This window comes from Rhea pennata, chromosome 1 (assembly GCF_028389875.1).
Source record: "Rhea pennata isolate bPtePen1 chromosome 1, bPtePen1.pri, whole genome shotgun sequence".
NCBI classification, from domain to species: domain Eukaryota; kingdom Metazoa; phylum Chordata; class Aves; order Rheiformes; family Rheidae; genus Rhea; species Rhea pennata.
The window spans coordinates 36,608,521-36,634,413 of record NC_084663.1 but is presented as its reverse complement, the minus strand read 5'-3'; the positions used below and the strand labels follow the sequence as shown (position 1 = coordinate 36,634,413).

General features: G+C 40.4%; 1 protein-coding gene across 1 annotated transcript in view; it reads left to right on the top strand.

Moving 5' to 3' along the window:
• PPM1H (protein phosphatase, Mg2+/Mn2+ dependent 1H) overlaps positions 1–25,893 on the top strand; it is a 130,116-nt gene that overhangs the window by 47,186 nt on the left and 57,037 nt on the right. The window contains exons 2-3 of the mRNA XM_062567590.1: positions 16,167–16,335; positions 23,697–24,041. Of these exons, the coding sequence (XP_062423574.1) occupies positions 16,167–16,335; positions 23,697–24,041 (514 nt within the window). The remainder of the gene's footprint in view (positions 1–16,166; positions 16,336–23,696; positions 24,042–25,893) is intronic.

Genomic DNA, 25,893 nt, shown 5'->3' with positions numbered 1-25,893 from the left:
ATTTTGTTTTAATGCACCACTGTTTGAGGATTGCAGAGATCTTTTTTTTTTAATCTTGTGTGATAAACAAAATCTGCTCTAACCTGATAAGTTTATCACTCTTTCAAAAAAAAAAAGAAAGAAAAAAGAAAAATGTACGTGTATGTACACGTATCTGTGTGCGTGTATACACATATGTACATCTCTAAAGAAGATGGGAATGAAGAAACTCTGGTGATTTAACCAGTTACAAAATCCCTATTGAAACTTGTACGATAGTTAGCATCATCATTTTCTGTGGCTGTTTGAGCCTGTGGAGTAAATGATCTCATTTTCCTTGCAGAAATATTACACACATATGCATGCATGCATGCTTTGATGGGAAAAGGTTTTTGTTCCAAGTTACCTGATGGGGTAGAGCAGAGGACAATTACATTAATGGCATTAATGGCATCACCTCACAAGCTGGAAAAAAATGAGAAGTTCAGAATGTAAAGGTGGAAGTTCTGACTGTTTTGTTGATTATTTTAAAGACATTTCTATATGTACATTGTGCATGTATATATAACATACAATTAGATTTCATTGGTTATACATAAAGGCAATAATTTATGTAAGTACTTTTTATTAAGCTGCCCCCATGCTTAAAATTTTTTTTTCTTTTTATACTCATATTTTTTTAGCTGGTTCTGTGTCTTGTTTCCTGTATAATTAAAACATTGATTCCTTTATATGATTCTGCTGTATTGTACAGTGCCTTAAGATGGGAAGGGAAAGAAGGGAGGGGAAGCAGTAACTTATTTTCAGCTGCTGTATTATCCTGGATTAGGAGGCAATCTTATCTGGAGGATAATTTCGAGACTCAGTCTGAGTAGCATGTGCATGTTGGTTTGCTATGAATTTTGTTTAATATTCATTATGAACCAATGTGACTTTTTTTTTCCTCTTTAATGGCAGTTTCTTCAGACAGAGTTGGCTTACAGTAGGAAGTATTTCCTTCAGCTTCTCTTCAAAAAAGAGGAAGTGGGAGTAGAAAATTCCTAGGAACAAGAAAAAGGAACCAATTTTTTTTTTTGGTGACGGGGTGAGCACCAGCCTGAGAAGACTGAAGAATTGGCTCTATGCAGTTCTGAGGATTAGAGGGAAGCGTTTTAGATTAATCATGGCGTATCTCATTTAACCAAGGGGGCAGTCAAGACTAGAGGAAGATGAGACAGAGCAGGTTTAAGAAAAGACTCTGTGTTGATGTTGTAGTTGTCTGCTGGTAAAGAGAGAGCAGAAGAGCTCTGCCTTCACCTTGAAGAAACTGCCAGGAAACTGAAGGATGTGCAGGGTTACGTTTTAATTGCTTCTGTTTAGGTCTGTAGACTTGAACCCTTTGGGTTAGTTAGCAACATGTATGGGCACCCTAGTGCTGTGTGTCCCTGAGGAGGGATTTCTGGGCCCAGCACCAGGAGGCTGTTGCTGAAATACCCTGTGGAGCTGGGAGGTTGCCCGCACTGCGTTGGTGTCAAAGCAGGGCTTAGAGCTGCCTAAGGTCCAAAGACACTTCAAGTGCTCAGGCCGATGTATTTGAGATCCAGAAAAGCACTGCTCAGAAAGGAAAAGTTCTCATCTTCTCATCTCAGTGATGACATCTGATACTCTGTTGTTGCCTTTACAGAGTTGAGAGTTGCTGATTCATCATATTCTCAAGTTGCCATGTCTACCAACATCCTAGTTAACTAGTTTAAAAATTATGTGGGCTTTTCTACACTACACAGCAGGCGTTGTACTACTAAATGTTCTTGCTGTGGAAGAACGGTTAACTTTATTTTTCCTTGAGTGCAGCAGAAGCTTTTCAATGAATAATATAACATTTGAAGCTCTGGAGAAAGATCTTTTGAAGATGAATGATTTTTAATTATAGTGTTTGTGGTGCATAACAGCAGTTATCTGTACCCATCTTTTATTGCGGAAATATTTCAGATGGATTGTATGGTGAAGCAGAGGTGGGTTTAATTTTTTTCTTCAAGAGTAAGTGTATAGAAAAACTGAACCTGCTTTTGTTTCAATGAGGTTCCTAAGCATTTCTGAACTAGAAAATTGTAGTCCAACATCCGATCTGACAGTGACCAGCTCTAGGGACTAAGCTTAAAAGACTGTATAGGAATCCTCGAATTAGCAGATCTGGGAAAACCTGCCCTTCACTGCAGGTCTCGTTCTGGCTTCTGAGGAAGTATTTCTGCTCTGAAACATCACCGAACTAGATACTGGTTGAAGTCCTTATCCTGCATTTGCCCCAACTGTTTCTTAGCACACTTTCCCAGCACGGTTTTGGCCTGTGCAATCTGACATTTTTCCAGATGGTACCAGGGAACAGCTTTGGGAGGACATAGGCCAAGAACAGCCCTATATAGGCTATTTGGATGTAAACACTCAATTTTTGGAAGAGGGTGAAGAGAGTCCAATGTGTAGCCCATGTCGCTTGCACCCTGGGCCACAGAATAGCCTGTTTTATGTAGTAGTATAGATGCAATGCAGGGGTAGACTTATCCAGTGGAGAAGATGTCAAATTTGCTGCCATCAGGAAGGGTCTGCCTTGATGCTTCCTGTCCACTGGGACTGTGGAGATCTTGAGCGTTCTGCTAAGCTTGTGAAACCAAAAATAGATCTCACCAAAAAAAAAAAAAAAAAGTCTTTTTTATGTTTTGTTTTTTTTTTTTCTGGTTGATGGTTAGTTTTACTGGGCTAGTGAAAGGTCTGAGTGCCAGACCTGGTGCAGGGGTGGGGGCACGACCCTGAGATGGGGGAAGGCAGGAACAGGATCATACCCTGGGGATGGATGTAAATCCTGGGCAGGGAGCATTGATACCTCTTCCAGCATACATTTATGGGCAGTTTCCATTTCTTCTGTCAGACCACTTTGTCAGAGACCTAAACAGATGGATTTTAATTCTTTAAATTCAACATATTTAAATGGAAGTGATAGAAGTGGTGCCCAGGCTTAGCAAGCAAAAAATTTACGATCCCAGTCTCTCTCCCTGCCCCCAAACACTCAGGCCAAGCCCAAGTCTGGGCTTTTCAAGTCTTCAGTCAGGAGAGAGGCATGTTTTTGGTTTGGAGGAATTTTTTCTATCTTGAGAACAGATTTCTCATATGCTCCCCCATTACTCTCATCCCAGCTGACATCAACGTTCGTCTCCTTGAGATGCGTTGATAAACGTGTGACAGCCTGTTCGCTGCTTTTAAGTTTTTGGTGTAAGTTCTTTGTGGCTTTTCCCAGTCTAACAGCTGTCTCCTGACACTGTTCTGGAGGTATTTTGTCCTTGGCAAATGACTTGCAGAGTCCTTGCCACTTGTGGTGGATCATTTTGAATTCAAAACAGATTAAAGATTGTTTCTTTAGTGGCAACGATCGCCTCTTAATAGCGGTTATCCAGCTTTCTTGTGTCTGTCTAAATATCATGTGCTTAGATGACTCCAAAGGAAACATGTCTGGGTATTGTGCAATTATCTAAATATAGCAGTAATAATCCCAAGCTTTCTTTTTAGTCACTAGAAGAAATTACTGGATACACTTCTGTTTGTGTGAAGTACACACTGAGATAAGTCTATGTTGACATCTGTTGCAGTAGTGATTTCTGATGTGTCTCTATTGCTCCTGGAAGAGGAATTCATTTTTCCAGGAAAATCTCTGAAGTTGTCTTTGATCTCTTTTTGCTTTTTTTTATTATTATTTTTACTATTATCTTTTTAATGTGAGAGAAGTGCACGATTTCCTTCTCTCCGAACTGCCAACTTTTTCCCCTACTGACGTTACTGCTGGCTCTAATCTCAGTATTTTGGGGAAACAATAGATTCTATTTTAGTCTGTAAAGATTTAATTGCTGTGAATAAGGTTTACAATTATCTCCTTTTGAGTCTGAGAATCCCATCAGCTGCTTTAGATGCATTTAAATTGCTCCACCATGCTAAATTCATGTCACATCAGGAACTATAAAGCCAAGTTTCAGGCACCTGGTAATCTGTGCCTGGCCATTATTTTAAAAATCAGTTTTGCTGTGTGTAATTCTGCTTCTTCTACCTCCCTTTCAGTCCTGGTTTTCTGCACTGGGTGGCATTATTAGTCATCCTAAGGGACTGCTATACCAAAGATAGCCCTTGAGATTTTTTTTTTTTTTTTGAGAAAATGCATTTCAAGTAACAAGAAAACTAATTGAAAGGGAAGTTGGGGTCGGTCTTTCCCCTTCCCCACTTTTCCCTTGCTCCCAGATAACCTCAGGCCTGTAGGAAGGGAAATACCTCACCACTGCAGGAAGGGAATTATCTGACCACTGCTGTGCGAATGTCAAGGCCTGTCCATGAAGAGGAACAGGCATTTTGTGGAAATTTAAACAATTAAAATAGGTCAGATGAATTCTGCCCCCAAATGTCCTCTTTCTTTTTGCTGGTCATAAATAAAGTCTGGGTGATTAGCTCAGACTTAGCTGTCTGCACCACAGACGTCTGACCAGACCTTGCCTCTGGGGACCATCCTTGGACCACCAATCACATGTAGGTGTTTGAGATGCCTAACAGGATTAAAAATACTTTGTTTCTTGATCTAGAGCCACTGCAATTTCAGGCACCCGGGGGAAGGCCCTCTGAGCCTGATTTTTCGATGCTGAAGGCAAACCCATTTTAGACCAGCAGTATCCCCTGGACCTGATCCTGGTGGAACTTGTGTGCAGCCGGCTGCACAAGGTGGTCTCCAAAGTGGAAAGAGAGGATAGATTTTCCAAAGGAAGATACAGATCAGTATTTGATGTACTCAGGTGCATAGCACTAAACTATGATGAACTATTTCTCTTTTGTTACTAGTGGACTCAGGAGACAAATTCCGACACCCCCTCCTCCCCGGTTCTTTTTTTCCCTCCAGAAGTGTTAGTTTAAGCAGGACCTGTCCTCCCCATCACCTACCATTCATTCCTCCATATTGTCCCTTTGATTTTCCTGTAGTCATATGTTGATCTGAATTAAAAAAAACAAGAACAACAAAAAAATTTCGTGCCATGCAGATGTATCTGCGCAACTGCACAGGGGCAGCACAGTGGGGTGGGAAGGTGGAGATTACTTATGCCAAAGTCAATGGAGGAAATGCTTGCTGAAGTTCACCTTCACTCAAGTGCCTGAGAAGTTGACTCTCTTGCTAAATTTCTGAATTCTTCAGCTCTTGAATTCTGCATGGTTTTCTTCTCAGGCCACACACAGCTCTGTTTAATGTCTGTTAGAGTCATGTCAAGGGGATAATAAATTCATTTTGAATTTCCATTTTCATTCACTGCCTTGGTGCATATTTCACGTTTGTGCAACCTTACTTACAATTTCTGAAAACAAGTTGTTCCTGCTGCAGCAGGATGCAGGGACACAGTGATATTTTCTAATTTCCTGATCTATCTGCCTATATATTTTACAAGTCTTGACAAGATTTTAATTTCCCAGTGGCTGGGCAGGAATGATAAGGTTGCATGCAAATTACAGTTGCTTGGTTCCGGTATTGACTTTGCTCTTGGTGTGAGATCTCCCTGGGACTGTTGCTCCTTCTTGTTACACCGCAGAGGATCTGTCCAATCAGTGCTGAAGTCAGTTTGTGTTAGGCTCCTCTTTAACCTGTGGGCCACTTAGTATACAATTGGCTATCCTTAGTTATAGTTGCTTTTAAAATACCTGTTTTGCCCTGTTTGCTGTGTTTGTGCTAACTGCAAATTACTTGACAGCCTGCAGGTTTTCAGGTATACCTAGATGCATTTGCACATTAGAACTTGGATTGAGATTTTTACAGGAGTCAGTGGTGCTTTTGCCATCAACTTCAAAGGGGGCAAGTTTCGTTACGAAGACAGATTTGCCGTGTAGGTAGGAAAAAAGGTTGCACTGGAGAAGCCAGAATGCAGGCATGTGGTTGCACGATTCTGTGCAGCCCGTGTTCCCATGTGGATCGGAGCTGGTGTGATGTCTCCTGCCTGGCCTCTGCTTGGTACCTTCTGGCATGCAGCTGGGAGCAGTTGCAGCATACCCCCAATAATTGCTTTGACATACCACAAGGGTAGGTAGTGAGCAGACCCCAAAGAAAGAGTTCCTCCATGGCAGTGGATTAGGCTGGAAAGAACTAGCACACGTGCACGGAGAGATGCTCGCTTCCTCACTGTTGTGTGCTTGCTCTAAGATAGAAATTTTGCATTCAGCCCTGATTCCTCTTCATTTTAATGCTGATTTTGCCAGGGCCCCTACACTGACTCCATCTCTGGATCATCACTAAGCTTGGTATTTTACATCTGTGATGTTCAGACAGCAGAGATTTTCAGCACCTTGATCAGTATTATATGAAAAATAGATGTTTTTAATGATACAATATTTCACTGAACTTTGAATAGCTTGCCTAAAAAACACCGTAGCATTTTGTACAGCTGTGTAGGTGTATACTCATATACACACCTAACTGTGGTATTTAATTGTGTCATATTAATGCTCTCAGTTTTTTTTTTTTTTTTACCTGAAATTTGTGAAGGCTAATTGTGGAGTTGTCCCTTTCTCCCTAGGAAAAAGAATGAACGCTATACAAGTGTTTTAGTGGATCATCAAGATCTATAAAGATTTAAGATTAAGATTGCTTTCACTGTTATGCAAATTTTCAGGCTTATGATGCTGATATTTCATTGATTTGTATTTAGCTTATACTTTTATGGCCTCAAAAGTGAGCTCTAGAAAAGTAATTATAATAATAGAATTTGAAAGATCGAGTTGTGAAGCATGTTTCTATGGCAAAGAGTCATTGTAGTATGTTTTTGCATGGCCCCCTTCCTACAGGTCTGCCATTTAAAGTTCTTTCAGAGGAAAAGTGATGGATATAAAACTCTAGCAGCAGGATGTAGTTCTTTTCTAAGATAGTCTTTAAAATTAGCAATACATGAGTGGCTGTGCATTCATCTTCTACTTGCGGAATATTTGTAATAAAACTGTACATAACATTTTCTGGAGTTTTTTTCCTTGCATTTGGGTGCTTTCATATATGCTCAGTTTGCTATAATGACTTCTTAAAAACAAATTAGCCAGCTGATTTCTTTCAGGTTGTAGGGGCTTTGCAATACCTGCTGTGGTAGAGGAAAATTTGTGAATAAGGCATTAGTGCTTATCTGTGGAAATGTATACAGTCTGTCACACTTGTGAAGATTAGCTGTGGGCTAATTTAAGTTGACAGCTATATAAAAGGGATTAGTGCCATCACCACCAGACTCTTACAGTTAACTTCCACACATGCTAAATATGAGAGAGAATTTTTCTAAAGCTTGGACCAGTTTTGCATAAGCAATTTATCTTGATTTCCCTTAACCTTGAGAAAGCTGAGACCGCAGTCTAGAGCGTCACCGCGTAATGATGTGGGATTTACTGAAGAGCTTCAAGCACACAACTTGCTTCTGTGCAAGTGTAAGGAGAGTTTTTATTTACATACAGTTGATAGTGTTCTAAGGAAGAAAGGATATATTTTGGGGATGTGCTTTCAAAAGTACAGCTTTAGGAAAGATTTTTTTTTTCCTCCATGCATCCTTGTTATGTGCAAACATTCACTTTGGAGCCTATAATCAAATAAAATATTTTAAATTCAAGTTAAGAATTCCATTTGGTGAATATTTGGTTGTTTTTTATAGTATCGCGCTTGTAGGCCAAGTGACTGTTTCTCCAGCTTAGATACCCTTTGCTGCACAGACTGGGAGCAGACTGCTGTCCCTGGCCCTTCATCGGTTCAACAGGTGTGACTGTATTCCTGTCTCATAACTGGGGGTGGCTGGACTGCGCGTGCGGCCACGCTTCCCTCTGCCAGCCTTGTGGCTCTCCTGTGCCCCCCCCCCCCCCCCTTAGGAGACACGCTTGTGTTCAAGATTGTCCTCAGCCTCGTATGTGCAAGGAGTTGTACAGCTTGTGGGAATATGTGTGCATGCAAGTGGCTACTTTTCCTCTTGTGTTCAAGTTACGGAAACGCAGGAACCTTGGTTCTTAATTTAATGTGGGCTCAAGAATCAATCCAAAGAGGTTTCTCATCTATATACAGCTTAAATCCACTGTTGATAGATGTGTTCTCCCTATGCTGCCCAAAGTCAAGTATCCCCTATCAATGAACTTCCAGTTTTGTCCTTCAAGGTCCTTCAATACAACAAGGACACAAATGCGGTAAAATAGTTGGGAGCAACATGAAGAAAACTCGCACCGTCGTGACGTGTGTAATGTCTTTTCTTAAGATTGTATCAGGTGCTTCGGTTTCAAGAGTTGCCAATCAGAAATCCAAACCCAAAGGGTAATTTGCATGGTAATGAGGCATGATGAAATACATTTCTGTAGAGAAATGCTTTGTCTTTCCACACCTGCTTTGTTGTTTTTATCACTTCTGCTTCAATTTCAGGCTCTAACTTGTCATACTAGCCAAAGCTGATAAGCATTCCTTGCCTTGCAAACAACAAAAATCTAGAAAAATCTAGTGATGCATACTGGGCAAGATTTCAAACTAATTTCCATATGATTAAAAGTACCATACTTTGAGCATTTACAGGCACAAGTTAGACCATTGCTTCAAATTTTCTGTGGCCAGCCTCTACCAATCCAGCTGTAAAATGAGTAATGGAAAGTTTGGGCTAGTAAAGTTGGTTATATACAGATAGGCTAAACTCTTGCTTCAGTATGGTTGACTACAGAATCTTAGCTAGGAGTCTGTTTTTGTACTAGGTTCAGGATGGTACTGGATCTTCTTTAGAGTTTTATGCAAATTTACACCAGTCTGAAGGCAGACTTCCCCAGACTGAATATGCCTGATTCATATAGAAAGTGTCACTGAAGAATTTCCAAGGCTACTTCTTTTGTACCACATAAATAAGTTCAGAAACATTTTTCCCACATCAGCAGGAATTGGCTTATTTGAAAATTGGCTTACTAAAGAGGAGAGCGAAAAGGTGTTATTTGCAAATGGGCAAAAAGGACAACTATCAGCACAGAGTTTTGTCTCTATTATCCTCCAGAATATCCTTCCTTGCTTAGTTTTCTGAGCAAGCTTCAAACTGGCAGCCATACGCAGTTACTTAAGGTAGGACAGTTTGAGCAATCTGACCTGGTTCTCTGCAATTTTACTATGTTTTCTGGAAAAAAAGAATGGTGGTTCCCTTTTATGGTGTCAACTTCACCTTTGCTTTTGGAACTTCTTCTTGCCCAGTGCTGATAACCAGTAGAAAAGGAGCAAGAAGGATAAGTTGGCAATTAGTATTGCCAGCTGTAGCTGAGAGTGCTCAGCTCTCAAAGTGAGGTCATGCTAACAGCATCTGCTGCTGAGGTCCTACTGCTCTGGTCCCCTTGGTCTTGCTCAGCATCCACTGTGGGCTTCCAGTTTGCCGCTTCACTTGTGTAAGACCTGCTTGCTAGTTATCGAAAGAGCTGCTCCTCCCATTTTATGTAGAGCTTGTTATGACTGATAGACCGTTATTTTGACCCACAACTGCCTTGTTCCTTGTTGTTGTGTAATATTTCATCTTTTTCTGGAAAGCATAGCTGAGTATTAAGCCATGGGTACCCTACAAGGTAGCCTGAGAGTGGTCTTTCTTTCAGAGATGTCATTGACTTCAGTCCAAAGGCAGCCTATATTATTTGCCAGTTAGTGTTCATTTACACTAAACTTGTGACTGAAACGTTTTGTAGCTTTTTTTCTCTCCCATCATTTCTGACTTTTGATATTTCAGTTTTGCCCTTGTCTATTTTTATCCCACATGTATTTCTTACTAGCCTGATATGTGTAGTAGCTTCTAGCCATGTCCTAACGTAATAGTGGTATGATTGCTGATACCAGCAGATTTTCACAGTTCAGCATTGCAAGACTGGTATGATTGGCTAAACACTCACTTACTTCTTGGCCAAGACAATGAAAATTTTTTCTGTCCTTGTGGACTTCAGGGAGTGATTAAGGGATGGCTTCTGTTTCTGCCCACAGGAGGAAATACGATTGGGTATTTTGTTTTTGATGTGAGCAATATCACTGTTGCGCTGAGGAATGAATGAAACCGTTGAGCTTGTTTCAAACACTTCCTTTCATCTGTGGAGGAATTTGAACAGATAAAATGAAACCTCTTTCAAGTCAATTCCCAATATGGAAAGAAATCTTGGGTGGGTGGAGGGGGAGAAACAGCCACCTACTTGGAAATCTAAGACTGTAAATGAGATGTCACAGAAAAAGGCAGTCGCATCCACTCAAATGCTAATCCATTAAAAAAAAAAAGAGACAGAAATACTTGTATGAAAGGGTTTTTCTCACAGTATCTTTAATCCTCAGTCAGATCGAAAGATAACTGTTGAAATTGCAGAACAACATTATAGAAGTGTATTGCCTAACATGCATAGTGTTAATTAATCTGAGTTACTTCTCTGTTATTGGTTAAGCTGCATACAAGCAGTTGTCATGCTAATGGTCCCAGGGTAGTGTGCATGTTCCCCAGCTGCAGTAAAGAGGGAGGCTGGCCATAACTCGTGTTGCCTGGTGGTTAACAAATTTAAGGGTTTTTCTGTGGATCAAACAAGAGCGGGTCCCACAAGTAAAGGCATCTTGCAGGATGTCTGGCAGGTGCTGCTGCTTCACCTCAGCTGATTGACACTGGTTAAAGCTGCTGTGGTGGGTTAACTTTTCCTCCAAGCACATAAAGTGACTGCGTTGTTTTGGGGTTTGTTTTTATTTTGTTTTGGTTGAGTGTGTTTTTTTTTTTTTTTTTTTTTTTTTTCCTGGGACATTGTGGCAGCTGACCTGGTGAGCAGTGGAAAGGGCATTAATGCATTTATTTCTGAAACGTGCATATGCCAGAACTGCAGAAAGTCACTTCTATCCTCAGCAAATAAATAATGTCAACAAAAGCCCTTAGTTATCATTGTTTAATGTTTATAAAGGTTCAATAAAGCTGTGTTTATACTGTATAAACCCAGTATTTCCTAGAAAAATTGTTTGCCTCCCCAATAACTAGTACTGTGGTTTGAGATTGTCCCAAACCTGAAAAATGATAACAGAGGAAGAAAAGGAGCATGCTCTGAGTTGTATAGTTTAATAAATGTTTAAAATTATGTGGAATCAGATAAATTATGGAGTTAGAAATGGAAAATTTCCTCAAGGAAGAAAGATAGAAAGCCATAGTTAGCAGAAAATAATGTTTGATTTGGTGACTGAAAGATTTTTTTTTTTTTGAAGACAGATATAACTTGCTTGTGTAGTTTTTATATATTTTTAAAAATATCTGGTGGGTCTTTGATCTTTCAGCCTTTGTTTGAGCAGAGTTACAGATTTTTCTTATCTTTTAAGTTTATAGAGAAAAGCATTTAGACCTATGATTTTTTGCAAGAGATCTACCTAAAAGCAGCAACTTGGGAATATCAACTAATATTTTGTTTATGAGTTTACTTTCTCTTGCTTGGGCTCCGGCAAGTTGGTTTTATTTTCTTTTCACTTACCTTCTTTCTCCTTGAGCTGAACTTTCTCCCTGTAGCTGTCCTCCCTGGATAGCATCCTGCCCACCGAGGCTGCTGCTCAGTAGCAAATGTGCATTGCTGGATCCTCCCACACTTTCTCTGCAGCACTTTATTTTTTAAAATATATATTTTTTAGGTATTTTGATGCTCTGATAGCCTACGGATAATACCGAAAGCCCCAACTGTAACTTACCTGTGCAACCATGGTCCACTCAGACGTTTGCTGCGCAAGGGGACACCTTGACCCAAGCAGCAGACTTTGGAGAGGAGCTGGGAGTGGGCATGCTTCCCAGTGCTGTGGCACACCTGGGAGAAGGACCGTGGGCTGATGGGGGAGGGTGAAATAGTAGGATTTAGGGGGTCAGCCTGACCTTGCAGATGGCAGCCAGTTACTGTGGCTCACCTAAGCAGGCACTCTGAATTACCCTGTCTGCTCACAGGTTTTATTTCTTAGCTTGGGCAGGTTTGGAGCATACATGCGGCCAGTTCCCACGCTTCACTGGGTGCAGCATAACCCCCCTGAGCTGTTGTAATTGTTTTAGTCTTTATATTTCAGAAAGTGCAAACTACTGTTGCGTACGACATCAGTCACAATTTCTGCTAAGCTGTTTTCCTTTCTCAGTTACTTTTATCAAGGTATACTACATGCAAAATTTTGTTAGACTTTTTGAGTTCTAAAAAAAGTATGTGGATTACTTTTAAAAATCTTTTCAGAATTTGAGATCTTGAAGAGGAGAAAATGATCATCTGACAGCACAGCTTGGAACTTTTGCTATAGCAAGTAAGTTTAACATAATCTCAACAAGAAAGCTATAGGTAGCTGTAAAACAGCCAGGGAGTGCTCCACAGAGTAAATATATTTGTATCAACATGAAAAATAGAGGGCTGAGTGGAAATGTTTAAAAAGACTTAAGTCATTGTATTTTTTTCCCCAAGAAACTATTATCAAAGCCTGTTTTTTATTTGATTGACCTGTTTTGTTCTTTTGAGATAAAGTCAGGGTTTTGAAATCAGTGACCGCAGCATTTCAGAGCTCTGCTGGCTGAATGAGGAATATAAGTGCAGCGTGACCTACATTTCCATTCAATCAGATGGGATTTGGGGTCTCGGAAAACCAGCAGATCACTAGTTGTGAGCCAGAGCAACTTGCTGGCTCATATCTGAAGCATCTGCTTTTAGATAGGGACGTGTCTGAGACAAATCTCGTCAACTACTGAAGCATCGATCAAGGCTGATGCAAGTACTGAGCTGTGCTCAGACCTCACTGTCTCACTGTGCAGGCTTTATGAAGCTCCTGCTTGCAGAGTAGGGTACATTTTTACTAGTGCTGCTATACCATGAACTAAGCCTTTGGATTATTTATTTATTATGGAGCCACGTGTGTTTGATGCACTAAGAGTAAAAAGTTGGACCAGAGGAGCTTCTTATCCAAATTAGATATGCTGTTTGAGTTGAGAACTGTAGAGGGATAGATAACAGTTAAATCAGTAGTGGGGAGAGGGAAGGGATGGAAAGGAGTTAAGGGCCATGAATGGGGCTAATAAAACAGTCCGTGAACTGTTACAAGAAAGAGCAGTAATTACCTTGAAAACATCTCTCTGAGCAAAAGCTGGAGAATTATAGGTGTCTATCTCTTTTGTCCCAACTTTACGTTTTTCTTATTTGCATCGATGATAAAATGGGAATGAAGATGACTATATTAGGGCAGCGAGGGGAAGATCTTAAGTGTGAGAAAGTACCACTTTATCACATTTTGCTCACTTTACCAGAACATGCTTTTTTTATATATTTATTTATTATTTTTTCTTAAGACTAGGTGCGGGGGGAGAAAGATGTAAAGGGGAACTGAAAAACTTAGGCAGTTCAGACCTTTCCTATAAGGAAGGAAGAGGGTAATAAATGTTCCAGAAAAATTTGCAAAGAGGTGTAATTAAGAATTACCTTTTGGAAATATGCTCGTCTTGTTAGTTCTGCTTTGTTACTTGTCCAAGCACTTTAGATGCGGGTTTTGTCTTTGTAAGTTACTGTCTGAGAGTCAGAGGCAAAGACAACGGGAAAATCGGCATTGGGAAGCTAGTTGAAAGAATTGCTTTGAGGAAGGATTTGAGAAGCTGCATGGAGAAAAGGATTTCAAAAGACAGTGGAGACAGAGCTGCTTGAAACTCAGTAGAAGGTGTTAACAGCTTCTGTGCCAGGCGTCAGAATTAATAATTACCAACACACAACTCAAGCTTTGAGATTAAAAACTGTGGGGCTTTACTGCAGCCCTTGTCCGGAAGTTTGGGTACAAAATGTGATGCAAGGGTAGAAGCAGGCCCGTATGCACGCTGCGTTTATTTCAAGTCCAAATTAAATGTTTTTTATCTGCTGGAGAGGGAAAAACTGGAATTCTACGAGGAAACATACCTCGCAGAGTCCCAGTCCTCCCACCTCGCTACGCTGACACCCTAAGCCCTATGCGTTTTCAGGATTCATTGCTGCTCAGTTTCTTTTGATCATGTCCCCTGCTACTAAGGAGTTTGGTATATAGGTACAACTTCCAGGTGTTTCATGGTAGCTGACTGCCAAGCTAATTTGTTTGGTTGTTGTGTTCTCTTAGACTTTCTAATATATTAGTGCTTTGACAGATTTTGTTGGTAAGAACTTTATCAAATGATAATATTGTGCATAACTTAACAAGCTATTAAAGAGCAGAGCATCTTCTACCATACAAGTCCTCAAGACTGTTACTGAGCTCAGAGACCAGAGCAGCTGAAATGGAATGATAGTGATGATTTTAAGGAATAGCTTTGTCTCTATTTGTCTTTTGCCTTTTAAATGGGATAGAAAATAATTAGCAATACTAGAAAGGAGATGGTCAGCTAAGCTGGGTATTTAGATGCTCCTGATATGATAAAATTTTATCTTCTGTGCTGCTGCAATGTTTAATCATGCTCATAGCATTGGTAAATAAAAGCATGCCAGTCAGCTGATCTGATTAAATTATTTGGTATTTGTTCTTTCATTTCTGTTTCTGATTATATGCTTCCATTTTTCCTAATATGTCAAGAAAATGTTGACCTTTCAGAGCAGAAGCCTACTGCATCTTAATATTTGATCTCCAGTTGCTCAAATGTTAGGCACTACAGCTGATAAGTGGCTAATCTGCTCACAGGTGCCTTGCAGCTAGATGCTCCTTAATCTCCGTTGTGTGTGTGTGTATCACAAAACAATTTATCCACGGTTGATGTTTATGTACAAGGAACACTTGTAAACAGCCAGTGGTGTTAGGCATACAGATACTAATTGGAAAAAAAAAAAAAAAGAAAAAAGCCTCTCTTGTCAGGCTGCAGTTTGTGACATTTGGCATTGTAAAGAAACTTTGGTTCTGGAAATGGTTAGTTTTAGTGGATGTACATTTTCTTATAGGGTATGGCTATGTTTCTTCTAATAAGAGCAAAAAATACTCATTTGCATGTAATGTAGTGTCATATTGCCCTTAGAAAATCAAAAGAATATTTTATCTTTAAAGCAAGCAGACACAAAATTGACATTTCAGTAAGAACAGGCAAGCTCATGCAAAGAGTCTCCCACAGGCCTCCTTGAAGGGTTTTTTCTTTTCTTTACAACAACTTTTATTAAATCTTTTTCTATTATGTAACATTTTACTGTAATGAAAACAGGGGAGATCAAGAAGTCGGATATGTTTTGGACTTGACGTAGGGGTTATAATATGCCTTTGTGTTGTTTTACTTTCTGTGGGGGGCAGAAGTCGTTTCTAAAAGTCATTGTGTGCCTCATGCAAAGCTCTGGGGCTGCGTGACAAGATACGGCCCCAGCTTGCACTGGCTTTCCTTGGGAGAGTCAGGGCTCTTGGAGCTTGCATCTTGTTGAACACTGCTTCAACTGAAGCGAAATATGTCTATTTATGGGAAGATTCTTATGTAGAAGATGGGAAATATGTTTGAAGTTGGAAGCTTAGTGCAATTCGCAGGATACCCTTGGATGTCCAAAGTTTGTCCCAAAATCTTAGTACTGAGCTCTGAAGGCATTTGGCTGTTGGTGTAAATGAGCTGCTGTGTCACCTGAGGGACGGGACAAACATAGAGTGTTTTGGGTCATTGGTCTTTGGGGGTTTTTTGGTCATCTAGAGTAGGTTGTCATTTATTTCTATGCTGTGCCTTTAGCAGTAACAACTTCCTTAGATTTTTAGCAGCTATTTTGTTTGTGCAAGACTTGGGGAACTTGACAGAGTAGGTTCCCTTAGCTAACCACTTCATTATTCACTGAAGGTGAATAGAAAGTGCTGGCAGGTATAAAAGCAACTGTGGATCTCATGTTTCAGCAGGGAGGCTTAAGTGTCATCAGACATGACCATCAAGCATTAGTCCATTTTCTTTAAAATATGTCACAGGTGTGCAAAATACATGTTTATGATACCATTAGTTCTTAATCATGCTGTTCTATGAAAAATGCTTGTTATGCCAAATACAAGTGTATGGAAGCTATTAAGCAACTATGTGTGCATATGCATGTTTATGTATGTGTGTATAAAAGGCAACTATTTTAATTCACATGGTATTTGTGGTATTTCTGGGCTATGGATCTCTATCTTTCAGTCACTTATAAGATATAAATGGAGGCTTCTGTTCTCTGCTAACTTGGATGTGTCTCTTGTTTTCTTTTTTATTTTGTTTTGTTTTTTCCAGGGTAATAAATGCAGGGAAGAGTACACACAATGAAGATCAAGCCAGCTGTGAAGTGCTCTTTGTCAAAAAGAAAACTGGAGGCACTAACTCTACACCAAATAAGAACTCATCAACAAAACGGAGGTCATCGCTGCCAAATGGAGAAGGTCTCCAACTAAGAGACAACTCGGTAAGCAGACTTGTGTATCTTGTCAGTGGAGCACTACAAAACAAATATAAAAGCTTGTGGTGATGTGACACTAAGAAAAATCCCAAATGTTTACTGATTTTTTCATGTGTTTTCATATTAATGAACTCTGCTTAAATACAGAACACTTAACTCCAGTGTGCCTAGCTCTAATTTTTTTTTTTTTTTCCTGTCTTGCATTGAGGAGTCCACTATGTATACATTTTAGTTTAAAGATGGAGAAGGGAAGACTCCTTGAATTTTACTTCTTGTATCATTTCTCAAAGCATAATCCTATGAAATTTACTGCTGCAGAATCCTGTGCGTTTAATGGCTATGGTTGAGTTAGCTGATTACAGTCACTCCTAGCGTGAGATCCCTGTTTATATGGTCACACAATTTTGTTGAGAGTGGGGTTAGTCATTGGTTCTTCTAACTGAAGAAGTGTTGCATGGAGCAAGCTGGTTTATGCGGCGAGGGGTGAGGTCACCCAGCAACCTGAATTCAGTGACCGCGGACCGCAGTGTCCTTTATGTGGAGAATGATAAAAATGATGCACTTGTCCATCAGTAACTGTCTTCTATTCTTCTTTTTTTTTTTTTTTTTGACTGGCTATTTACTTCATCCCTTTAAGCATAGGCTCTCATTCTAGCCATGATAAGTATCATGTATTAGATTCAGATATTTAGCCCTACAACACTGGGTGCTGGAGTCGGGCAATGTGGATATGCAGTTTCTGTGCTGATGGTTTGTTTTTACTTTCTTATTGCTACAACTTCTTCAGACTCTGAACAGATTTGCTGGGTTTGCAAGTAGTTTAGTGCTTTGCTTTTCTATCTTCTTCAAAATCAGCTGTCCTAGTTCCTCTCTGCTGATGTTCCATGTTGAATTTTGGTGGGTTTGATTGTTTCAAGTACACATTTGTATGTCTAGGATGAAGGATTGTGCCTTGTGCTTGTTGGGACTACTGAATACGTATATTGTACAGACTATACTGTGTGGCTAATCGTCTTCCTCAGAAGGAACTTTTCTTCAAACATTAAATGGTCAATAGTTTTAGATACCTATATATTTAATTCAGTCTAAATGCATTTCATAATTGGAAAGGTCTAGTCTCACTAGTACCCGTCAATATGGTCGTCATATTGTTATGGTACCGTGACAGAGCATCTGAAGTGACGAACCAACTGGTCTTTGTAGCAGTATATTTTTCCATACTACTTGCTGTCCTGTTCTTTATGTTCTCCTCTTACCTACAGATTTACTTGTGCTTTCTAAGTGACATGTGAAGGTGCTACATCATTCATTATTTAAATATGTAAATTACTTCAGAATAACTGTGTTATTCCACTGTATTATTAGACCTCAGCACGTGAATTTAAAATTTTGATATATTTTCCCCAAACAAGCAGCATATTTCTGGGGAAAATTCTCTACTAGAGGGCAGTCTTACACTGATAATTAGTAGAATTTCTTTCCTTGGTACGTTTTTTTGCTACTTAACTATATTAAAACAGAAAAACCCCAAATGTACACATCATTTTTATAAAGTTTCAAATTTTATATTTTCATTTCATTTCTTAGTAGTGTGAAATATAATGCTTTTTTATCTTCACATAGCACTGGTAGCATTAGAAGCATTTTTTTTTAAACTATGTGACAGAGTGTTAAATGTGATAAAGATACAGCTATTCTGTATCAATAGGATGTAGAAATAAAGACTTAAGACACTTCAGTGAATGGTGTAATACAATCCTGGCAAGTGTTTTTTAAAAAAGCCAGAGGCTGAATTCTGTAAACATCTCATAGGGAAATCCCACCATATTTGAAATTATCCTTAAGTGGAGAAGCATCTTGTAGAAATAAACGTTTAAGAAAGCAGGTGTGAGGGAAGTGATTTATTGAGTGTCTGAGTAGGGTTTGGTGTGTTTTTTGTTTAACCAAAGGCCTGTTCTAATGCCTTTTGTAAGTGTACTTCATACTTAGAACAACAATAGTTGGGGATTTTGTGTTTTTTCAGAATAAATTCTTAATGGCAACACGATTTATTTGCCAGTTTGGAATTAGATGAATAAACAATTTCTGAAGGTCTTCAGTGGAAGGCTCTGTCCTAGCTTACCTGAAAAATTTGTTCCAAATTGATTGCTGTGTATTGATAAGGCTGCCCATTTTTTCTCTGTACTCTAAGCTCTTTCTGTCATGATTTTTCATCTATTGCTTGATCCAAAACTTTGCATGTCTTAATTATATTTTACAATTACAAAGCCCAGGAGACCACTGAACCTGACTGAAAGCTAGGTCAGCAGTTGAGGAGCCTGAAGTTTATTAAATTTCCTAGCGCATCCTGGAAATGAATTGTAAGATCGGTGCAGTGAGGGATCTGTTTGCTCTTTATGTGTCTGGTAGCTATTCAGGATGTTGTTGAATCTGAATCTTTTAAAGAAACAAAATCTGAAATATATTAGTATGTGCTGACTGATTATACTCCCAACTGACTGCTCTAGCCAGTTAAATGAATGAAAGGAGATTCATTATCAAAAGAGTCTTTTTCACAGAATACTGCTATAGCTAATAGGAGTAGATTTCTTGTTTTATGGAAGTTTTCTGAACACTAATGCTTTCTTTCTGTTTTTTGGGGAAGAAGTTCAAGCTCCCTGAATGTGAAAGAGGAGTTAATGTGCACGCCAAAACAGACTAGCGTGTGGTGGCTAAAGGGATCAACTCAGCTGTGGGAGAAAAGCAAGGACCTTTGGGTACCTTCTGTTTCAGCGGGGTACCCTGGCCTCTGGCCCCTGTTTGTTCCCTGGACTTTCACCTTGTTTGCACTGTATATTCCATTCTTGTCAAATTGGTATGTTTTTTGGAAACTTCTACTTTTCAAACAGAGGAGCTGCTTTTATTCATAGGGTGGGGGAAAGGAGTTCATTTCTACTTCTTTGTTTAGACAGCTAATAGGATGTCTAAAGGTTATTCTCTTTCCTAGTCCTCAAGTAAATGAAGCTTTGTAGGCATGCTTAGAAGCTCCTGGAGACAAATATTAGTCTTACTGTAAAGTTTGCAGATCCTAATTGAAGTTAAGGCCCCAGGGCATCTTGCACAGAATATGTGTATAAGAGAACATTGTGGTGGTCATCTCCTCTAACTTCACTTGTTTATAATACAGACCTCTCAGCTGATTATCTAGCTTCTTTTTGTAGTCAATAGAAGCAATAAGTTTATGTTGGAATGAGATGAAAATGGTCTAGAAGTGCAGTTTTTCTCTCCTTATAGTATATGGGGAAATCTAGAGAGGAATCTAGACACCTCAGTGGTGTCTGAACTTAGCTGAAAACATAGCCACGGCCTCTTGTTTAAGAGTTACTCATCCAAAAAAGACAGAGAAGGGTGAAGTACAGATGAAGAACCATAGTAATGGTTGATATGCTCGTGTTCACATCAGTAACTGACCACGAGTGCCGCTTGGTCTCTCCACTCGCCCCTGCTGCCTATGGACTTAGAGGCAAGGAGTCATAATATTTCGATTGAATTTTTCATCATGGGCCATTGTCATGGTTTGTCGGAAAGCTTTACAGCCTCTGACACCGTATTTTACTACTAAGCTCATGTGAGGTTTGTTAGCAGCTACTGGACATTTCTTAAGCTAAAAAGATTGCAGCTGTCCTGTAGGCACCATTCTATGGCAGCAGGGTTGGTGCACTACGGCTGAGATGAAGAAAGTTTCTTCTGCTCCAGGGAAGATGGAGCAGAACTGAAAAGTAAGAAAACTGCCTCTGCAGTGGTATGTCTCAGCTCTGCTGCTAAAATGCTCATTAAATATTTCTACATGAGGAATGACAAAAGAAAAAAGTAGAGAGGGATGCTGCAGACCAAGGCTTTAAGGATGTGAGGCATAAGCAGGTGAGCGGAAGACGGCAGGGTAGCCATTTGTCCAGCTGTTTGGAGATCTTCTGCTCTGGATATTCCTCTGAATTTTAGACAACACTGCTGAGAAGGACAAAGCTGCATTGGCTCTGACCCATCGTTTTTGGAGGAAGGCTAGTGAGGTGGCGAAGCGGCTTTGCCTTCATCGTAGCTGTTTTCTATGTGCGTGGGGGGGGCAGTTAAACCCTTTGCAGGTGGATTGAGGTGCTGCAGTCACCAGCAATGCTGGCAGGTGGGAGATGGACAGAGGGAACTGTAGTAGTCGGAGAGTAATCAAGCAAGAAGGGGCAGGGGGGTGTGGGAAGTAATTTGAAATGAGCACCGCTTTGCAGATCTCCCTGGCTGTTGCGTTGTGCTTTCTGTTAGGAGTGGACTGAGTTAATACCTGTTCTTCTGTATCTTTTTGACAAGCTTTAATACAGACTTTGAGCGGGGGCTTTCTCTGGAAAGTTTCAAGAGAATAGAATTTTCTTAACTCATAGTTCTTCTTTGTCACTCTTACAACTTTTCTCTTTTTTTGATAAAATAGCAAAGTTCAAAATACTATAGATGGAAAATTTTCAGTTAAATTAAATAATTTTCTTTATGCCTCTTCTCTCTCTCCTCCAATGGCAACATATCTCCAAAGGAATAGCGCCCTTTGAATGACATAAGGACATAAGCCATAGCACCATTATCCGTGGTGCATCATGAGAGACGGAGTTTGGCTGGGGAACCAAGCCCTAAGAGAAGAACAGGAGCAGAAGTAATTTGATCTATGGCTCCCAGGAGGCACAGTATTGCTGTTTTGAATAAATGATTTCAATTTTCAGTTGAAATACTTTCACTTTTGGACAGTTGTTTCTGTTGACAAAATATTTTACATTTTGCATGGATAGACTATTTTTGCAAACAGTTTTTTTTAGTCAGTAATCCAGTTATCCATTAAAAATGGCTTAAGGAACATTACTGCCAACTGTTGTGTGAACCTGGAGTGATTCTCAGCCAAGAGTGAACTAGCCTAACTGCTATGTCCATAGGGGTAAAATTTCACAGCAGGTTTTTGGTGAATTTACCAGACTGCGTGAATGGGTGGGACTGGATATGGAGCTGCATTCGGAAATGTGTACATTTGGGTTTTTTCCACCCTCATAGAATATATCCTGTACGATATTTACTGTAGTAAGTAATCCAGTACTGTAGGACAATACTCTCTCTTCTCCTCAATGTTTTGGTAATGCAGTGGAGTGCACAATAGACTGCTGTCCCCCTCTTGGTAGAATTCAGGCTTGGAGGAACTTCACTGTATAAATGACTGTATTGTTAATGCAGTGGTTAGGAGTATGTTTGAACTTCACTGTATGCAGCTAGTGCTTTGTGCATAGAGCCACAATGGCGTAAGCTAAAAAATAGTGATGTTAGGCAGACTTCTAGGTAATTGTCTTAATCAGGACTTTTAAACCCGCTTTTCATCAAATGAAGTTAAAAGTAATAATGCTTGTTCAGCAATGGACTCTTTGCTCTTCAAACAAGGTGAACCCATAGTGAAGGTCCACATACGTGGTTTGCCAAAGGAGACTTTTGCATTAAGCTTTGTCTTTGCTGTCCTGTTGTCAGTGGTTAATGTCTTTGCTTCTGGAATGGAAGAAACTAAAAGCAGCTGCAGTTCACAGCTCTGTACATGAACTTGAAAACAGTAGTGCTTTGGTGAATACACCTAGCAAACTGATGTAAAATATGTGCTGGTTCATCAGATGTGGTTTCTGCCTCCCTTTGACAGTGGTGTTAATTATCAGCAGAGGAACAAGTTGGTAGACATCTCAGGCTCTGTGTGAGAAAGCAGCAGGTTGTGTCTCTTGCTGTGGACTCTCCCACCTTGTTTTTCCAATTTTTACAGCTCTCCAAGTCCACTTCCAGTGCAGGGGACTTCTGCCTGTTTTGTGTTTGTCACTTCCATCCCTGGGCGCTAGGTGATGGGATTCAGGTGGTGCATAGACTTGATGCTGATCTCTTGTGTAAGTGAGCAGTTTTTGAGAGAATGATGTTGATTTGTGTTATAGCTTTGTAGGAATTGCTATGATGTCTGTCATCCTAAATTAAGACCACAGTCAGCATAACATAAAAATATAATCTTCAAGTTCTTTTATGCAGTGAGATGTAGGTTATGCTTTCATAGTATGAGCTGTTTTGCAACAGCATTGCCTTTTTCCTGTCCCTTGCAAAACATTTGTTTCTAAGCCTGTATGAATCCCCCACATCTGACTTACTAACGGTTATTTCAGCATAACTGGGAGAAGATGTAGGGTTAAGAAGAAATGGAAGGGAAAAAGAGATGGCATGTTTTCTAGGTGAATTTTCCCCCAAAGTTGAGGTGATCCAGGATATGGTTATATAGTGTTTTCCCAGCAGATCTGAGCTTATGCTGCATGGAATTTGTCTGCTTCCAGGCTTGGGTGAATGGGCCCTACTTCAGCAGCTGTCTAGTGCATAATACCACAAAAATATAGTTTATGCACAAATCGGAGCAAGAGTGGAACTAGCATAACATCCGTCAGAAGGAAACTCTAGAATAGAAAGGAGATATTTGAAAATTTCGCCCTCAATTGGTAACTGCATGTTGCTGAGTATTTAAAATTATCACATATACTTTGTTTTTAATAATGAGATCTAGAAAAATTCACTGCTTTCAGATACATATTCTGCCTGTACGAGAGGAGCTGTGTAGAATAGCACGCTAGGAACTGAGCTAAGAGGTGAGCTCTAAAAGCAGGCTTTTATGCTGGTAGCGATACCAAAACACTTACCTAGTTCTTCTGGTTAGAGGATATATATCTCTAGTATTGTATAAGAAACTTTTATTTCTCCAAGGACTGAGGAGAATTAAGTAATGAATGCATAGGTTTGAGTAGGTAGAGTGCATCTGGACCTACTTGCGTCCATCATACCTGGTGCCTCTGCCATGTTCTGGTAGCAGCCTTGGTGCAGGCAGAGAAAGCTTGACACTGACACGTCTACCAGTGTGGGAGAGGTCTTATGTACAAATCAATTTAGGGATTGCGTCTTATTATTACTACTTGTCTGGCTGAGGTCCACAGCCTAATGACAATGAATGAAAGAGTCTGTCACAGAAGTACCAGGCATGGTCTTGTGTGGCCTTTTAGTCTCTGCAGTGGTAGGTCCAAGGTAGAATTAGACTTGTTGCCATATGACTGACTGGAAGGTGAGAAAGAGGACAGATTTTGCGGGGTTTTTTTGTTTGGTTGTTTTTTTTTTTAAATAAGGTTGGGGGGGGAGAAAAAGCAAAATCATACATCTCTTTCTCCCTGATCTGTACTAACACACTGGATTTTATTCCCTTCCAGAAAGACCCCTGCATGGGAAAGTCATCTCTGTTTTATCTACTGCTGTTTGGTTGCATAATGGTGATCTTCTTTCTTTCCTTTTCATCCTTCCTGCGTTGCCAGGACACAGATGGGATCAGCTTATACTACTGGTCCCTGTTTGATGGACATGCTGGATCAGGGGCAGCCGTCGTTGCTTCCAAACTGCTTCAGCACCATATCCTGGAGCAGCTGCAGGAGCTCGTGGACATCCTGAGGAACTCAGCTGTCCTCCCACCTACCTGCCTGGGAGAGGAGCCCGAGCACCCAACAGCCAACAGCAGGACGCTGACGCGGGCAGCCTCACTGCGTGGTGGGGTGGGGGCACCAGGCTCACCCAGCACACCTCCAACACGCTTCTTCACAGAAAAGAAGATCCCACATGAGTGCCTCGTGATTGGGGCAATAGAAAGTGCGTTCAAGGAAATGGTAGGTATATTTCAGGGCTTTTGAATCTTTGTTACATAGGTTAATGAGTTACATGGCTTGGAGAAAATGAGTATTTATGGATTTTTTTTTCACTTTCCCTCCCCACCTCAATTGGTCCCTTCTCAGACAGTGTTTAGGAGCCTCAACGACTTAACCTGTTAGTCCTGGGAGGCAGAGAACTGTTCTTCTCCCTCTGACAAAGTTGCTGTATGCAACGGTTCCCTGTGCATGAGTCACGAGCTGTCAAACAGGCAAGAATTTCATCTTAAACCCCAGAGAGTGCCAGTACCATGTTTCTGGTTTACTTTGCTGAAGAGACTTGGCCTTATTTATTTATTTATTAAGATAAAAATTAGCGCTTCCTCGCAGTAGGATATTTCAGCGTTGACTATTATCATAAGACTGTGCATAACGATATGAATCTTATAACACTTTATTGCCCTGGAGGAACAGCAGCAGCAAAACTCTCAGCAGGTATCCCTGCACCATGGACCTCTGTTCTTGTTATCCACAGCTGCATAAATTGATCAGAAAAGGGCACATGGAGGACATGAATATTGGAAGATTCCTTGATCTAATAACCTCTAGTTCATGTTAGTCAAGGTGGCTCACACTCATATTCATATTCAACAGAACAGTGGATATTGAGAGCCTGTCTCTTGACTGAGACTTGTCTGGGGTGAGGGAGGATGGATGAGAGGAGGATGAAACATATTCTTACTACCTGCTTTACTTGTGTTGCAGCATGAATAACTGAGTAGAAATCCTGACCCAGTGGAAATAGAATTTCCACTGACTGCTGTACAGAAAGCTGTGTTTTATCTTTGAGTTCATGTAGGTGACTTGGCTACTCTGCTCCTTCCCTTTATGTTCTTCAAATTCTTTTTCTAAAAAATAATCCTTGCCAGCAAGAGTAGAGACTAGGCCTGCCAGTGAGTTCTTTGGGGATCAGGTCTTAGGAGACATCTGTTCTGTTTTTCAGGAAAGCCTCTTTTTGAGCAGAAATTTTTTGAACTAATGAGTGTTTCCCAGAGGTTTTATTTCTTGTCTAACAAGAAGCACAAAGGCAGGAATCGTTCATTCTTTTCCTGATCATTGTGAATTTTTAGTACATGCGTTTTGACTGTAATTGTTGTTATTGTAACAAAAGTATTTGACTTTGAATTCTGAATACTGATCATCTTGCTGGATTGCCATTTCTCCCAAGAAAGCGCAGGCAAGGAGATCCCCATCTGGTTTGGGCACAGCAATGGCCAACTTGTAGGTCTTTAGGTTCAGGAGCAAAATCTACAGCCAAGGCTGAGGCATCATCCAGTGTGTGACATATGAGAAAGTTTATATGAGGGTTGAATTCACTACAGCTAATAGGGTAAGCCTCTGCCAGCAAAAAGATAGACAGAGAAATGCAAAAAATGTGTCAGCTTAATGTGCCCTTTCCAGAAAGGGAGACTAGCTTGCTCCCCTTTTCAGTGAGGAAGCAGAGAAGAGAGATGGTACTGCCTGTCCACTCTACCCTAGGGGGTGCAGAGCATGCTTAAGAGAGGGACACCAATTTCCTGCTTCAGTTGGGGAGGTTTTAAGGGCTGTGATTGCTCTGCTTTGTTCTGAGCTCATGCCCCTACCTTTTCAGTGTGTACCCAGAGGACAGATGCAGCTGGGCGTGAGACCTGTGCAGAAGGAGGCCTGGTGTTAAGGCCTGGTGTTACCCTTGCTGACTTTGCTGTGAGAGCAGTGTGGGTGTAGCTACTCAGCCCCAGAGAATGGTGGCATGCACAGACGTGGGCTCAGCAAGGCTGTAGGCACTTGCAGAGTTCCCTTGCTGGAAGCTCTGCTTGTTTCCGTGCGCCTCGCT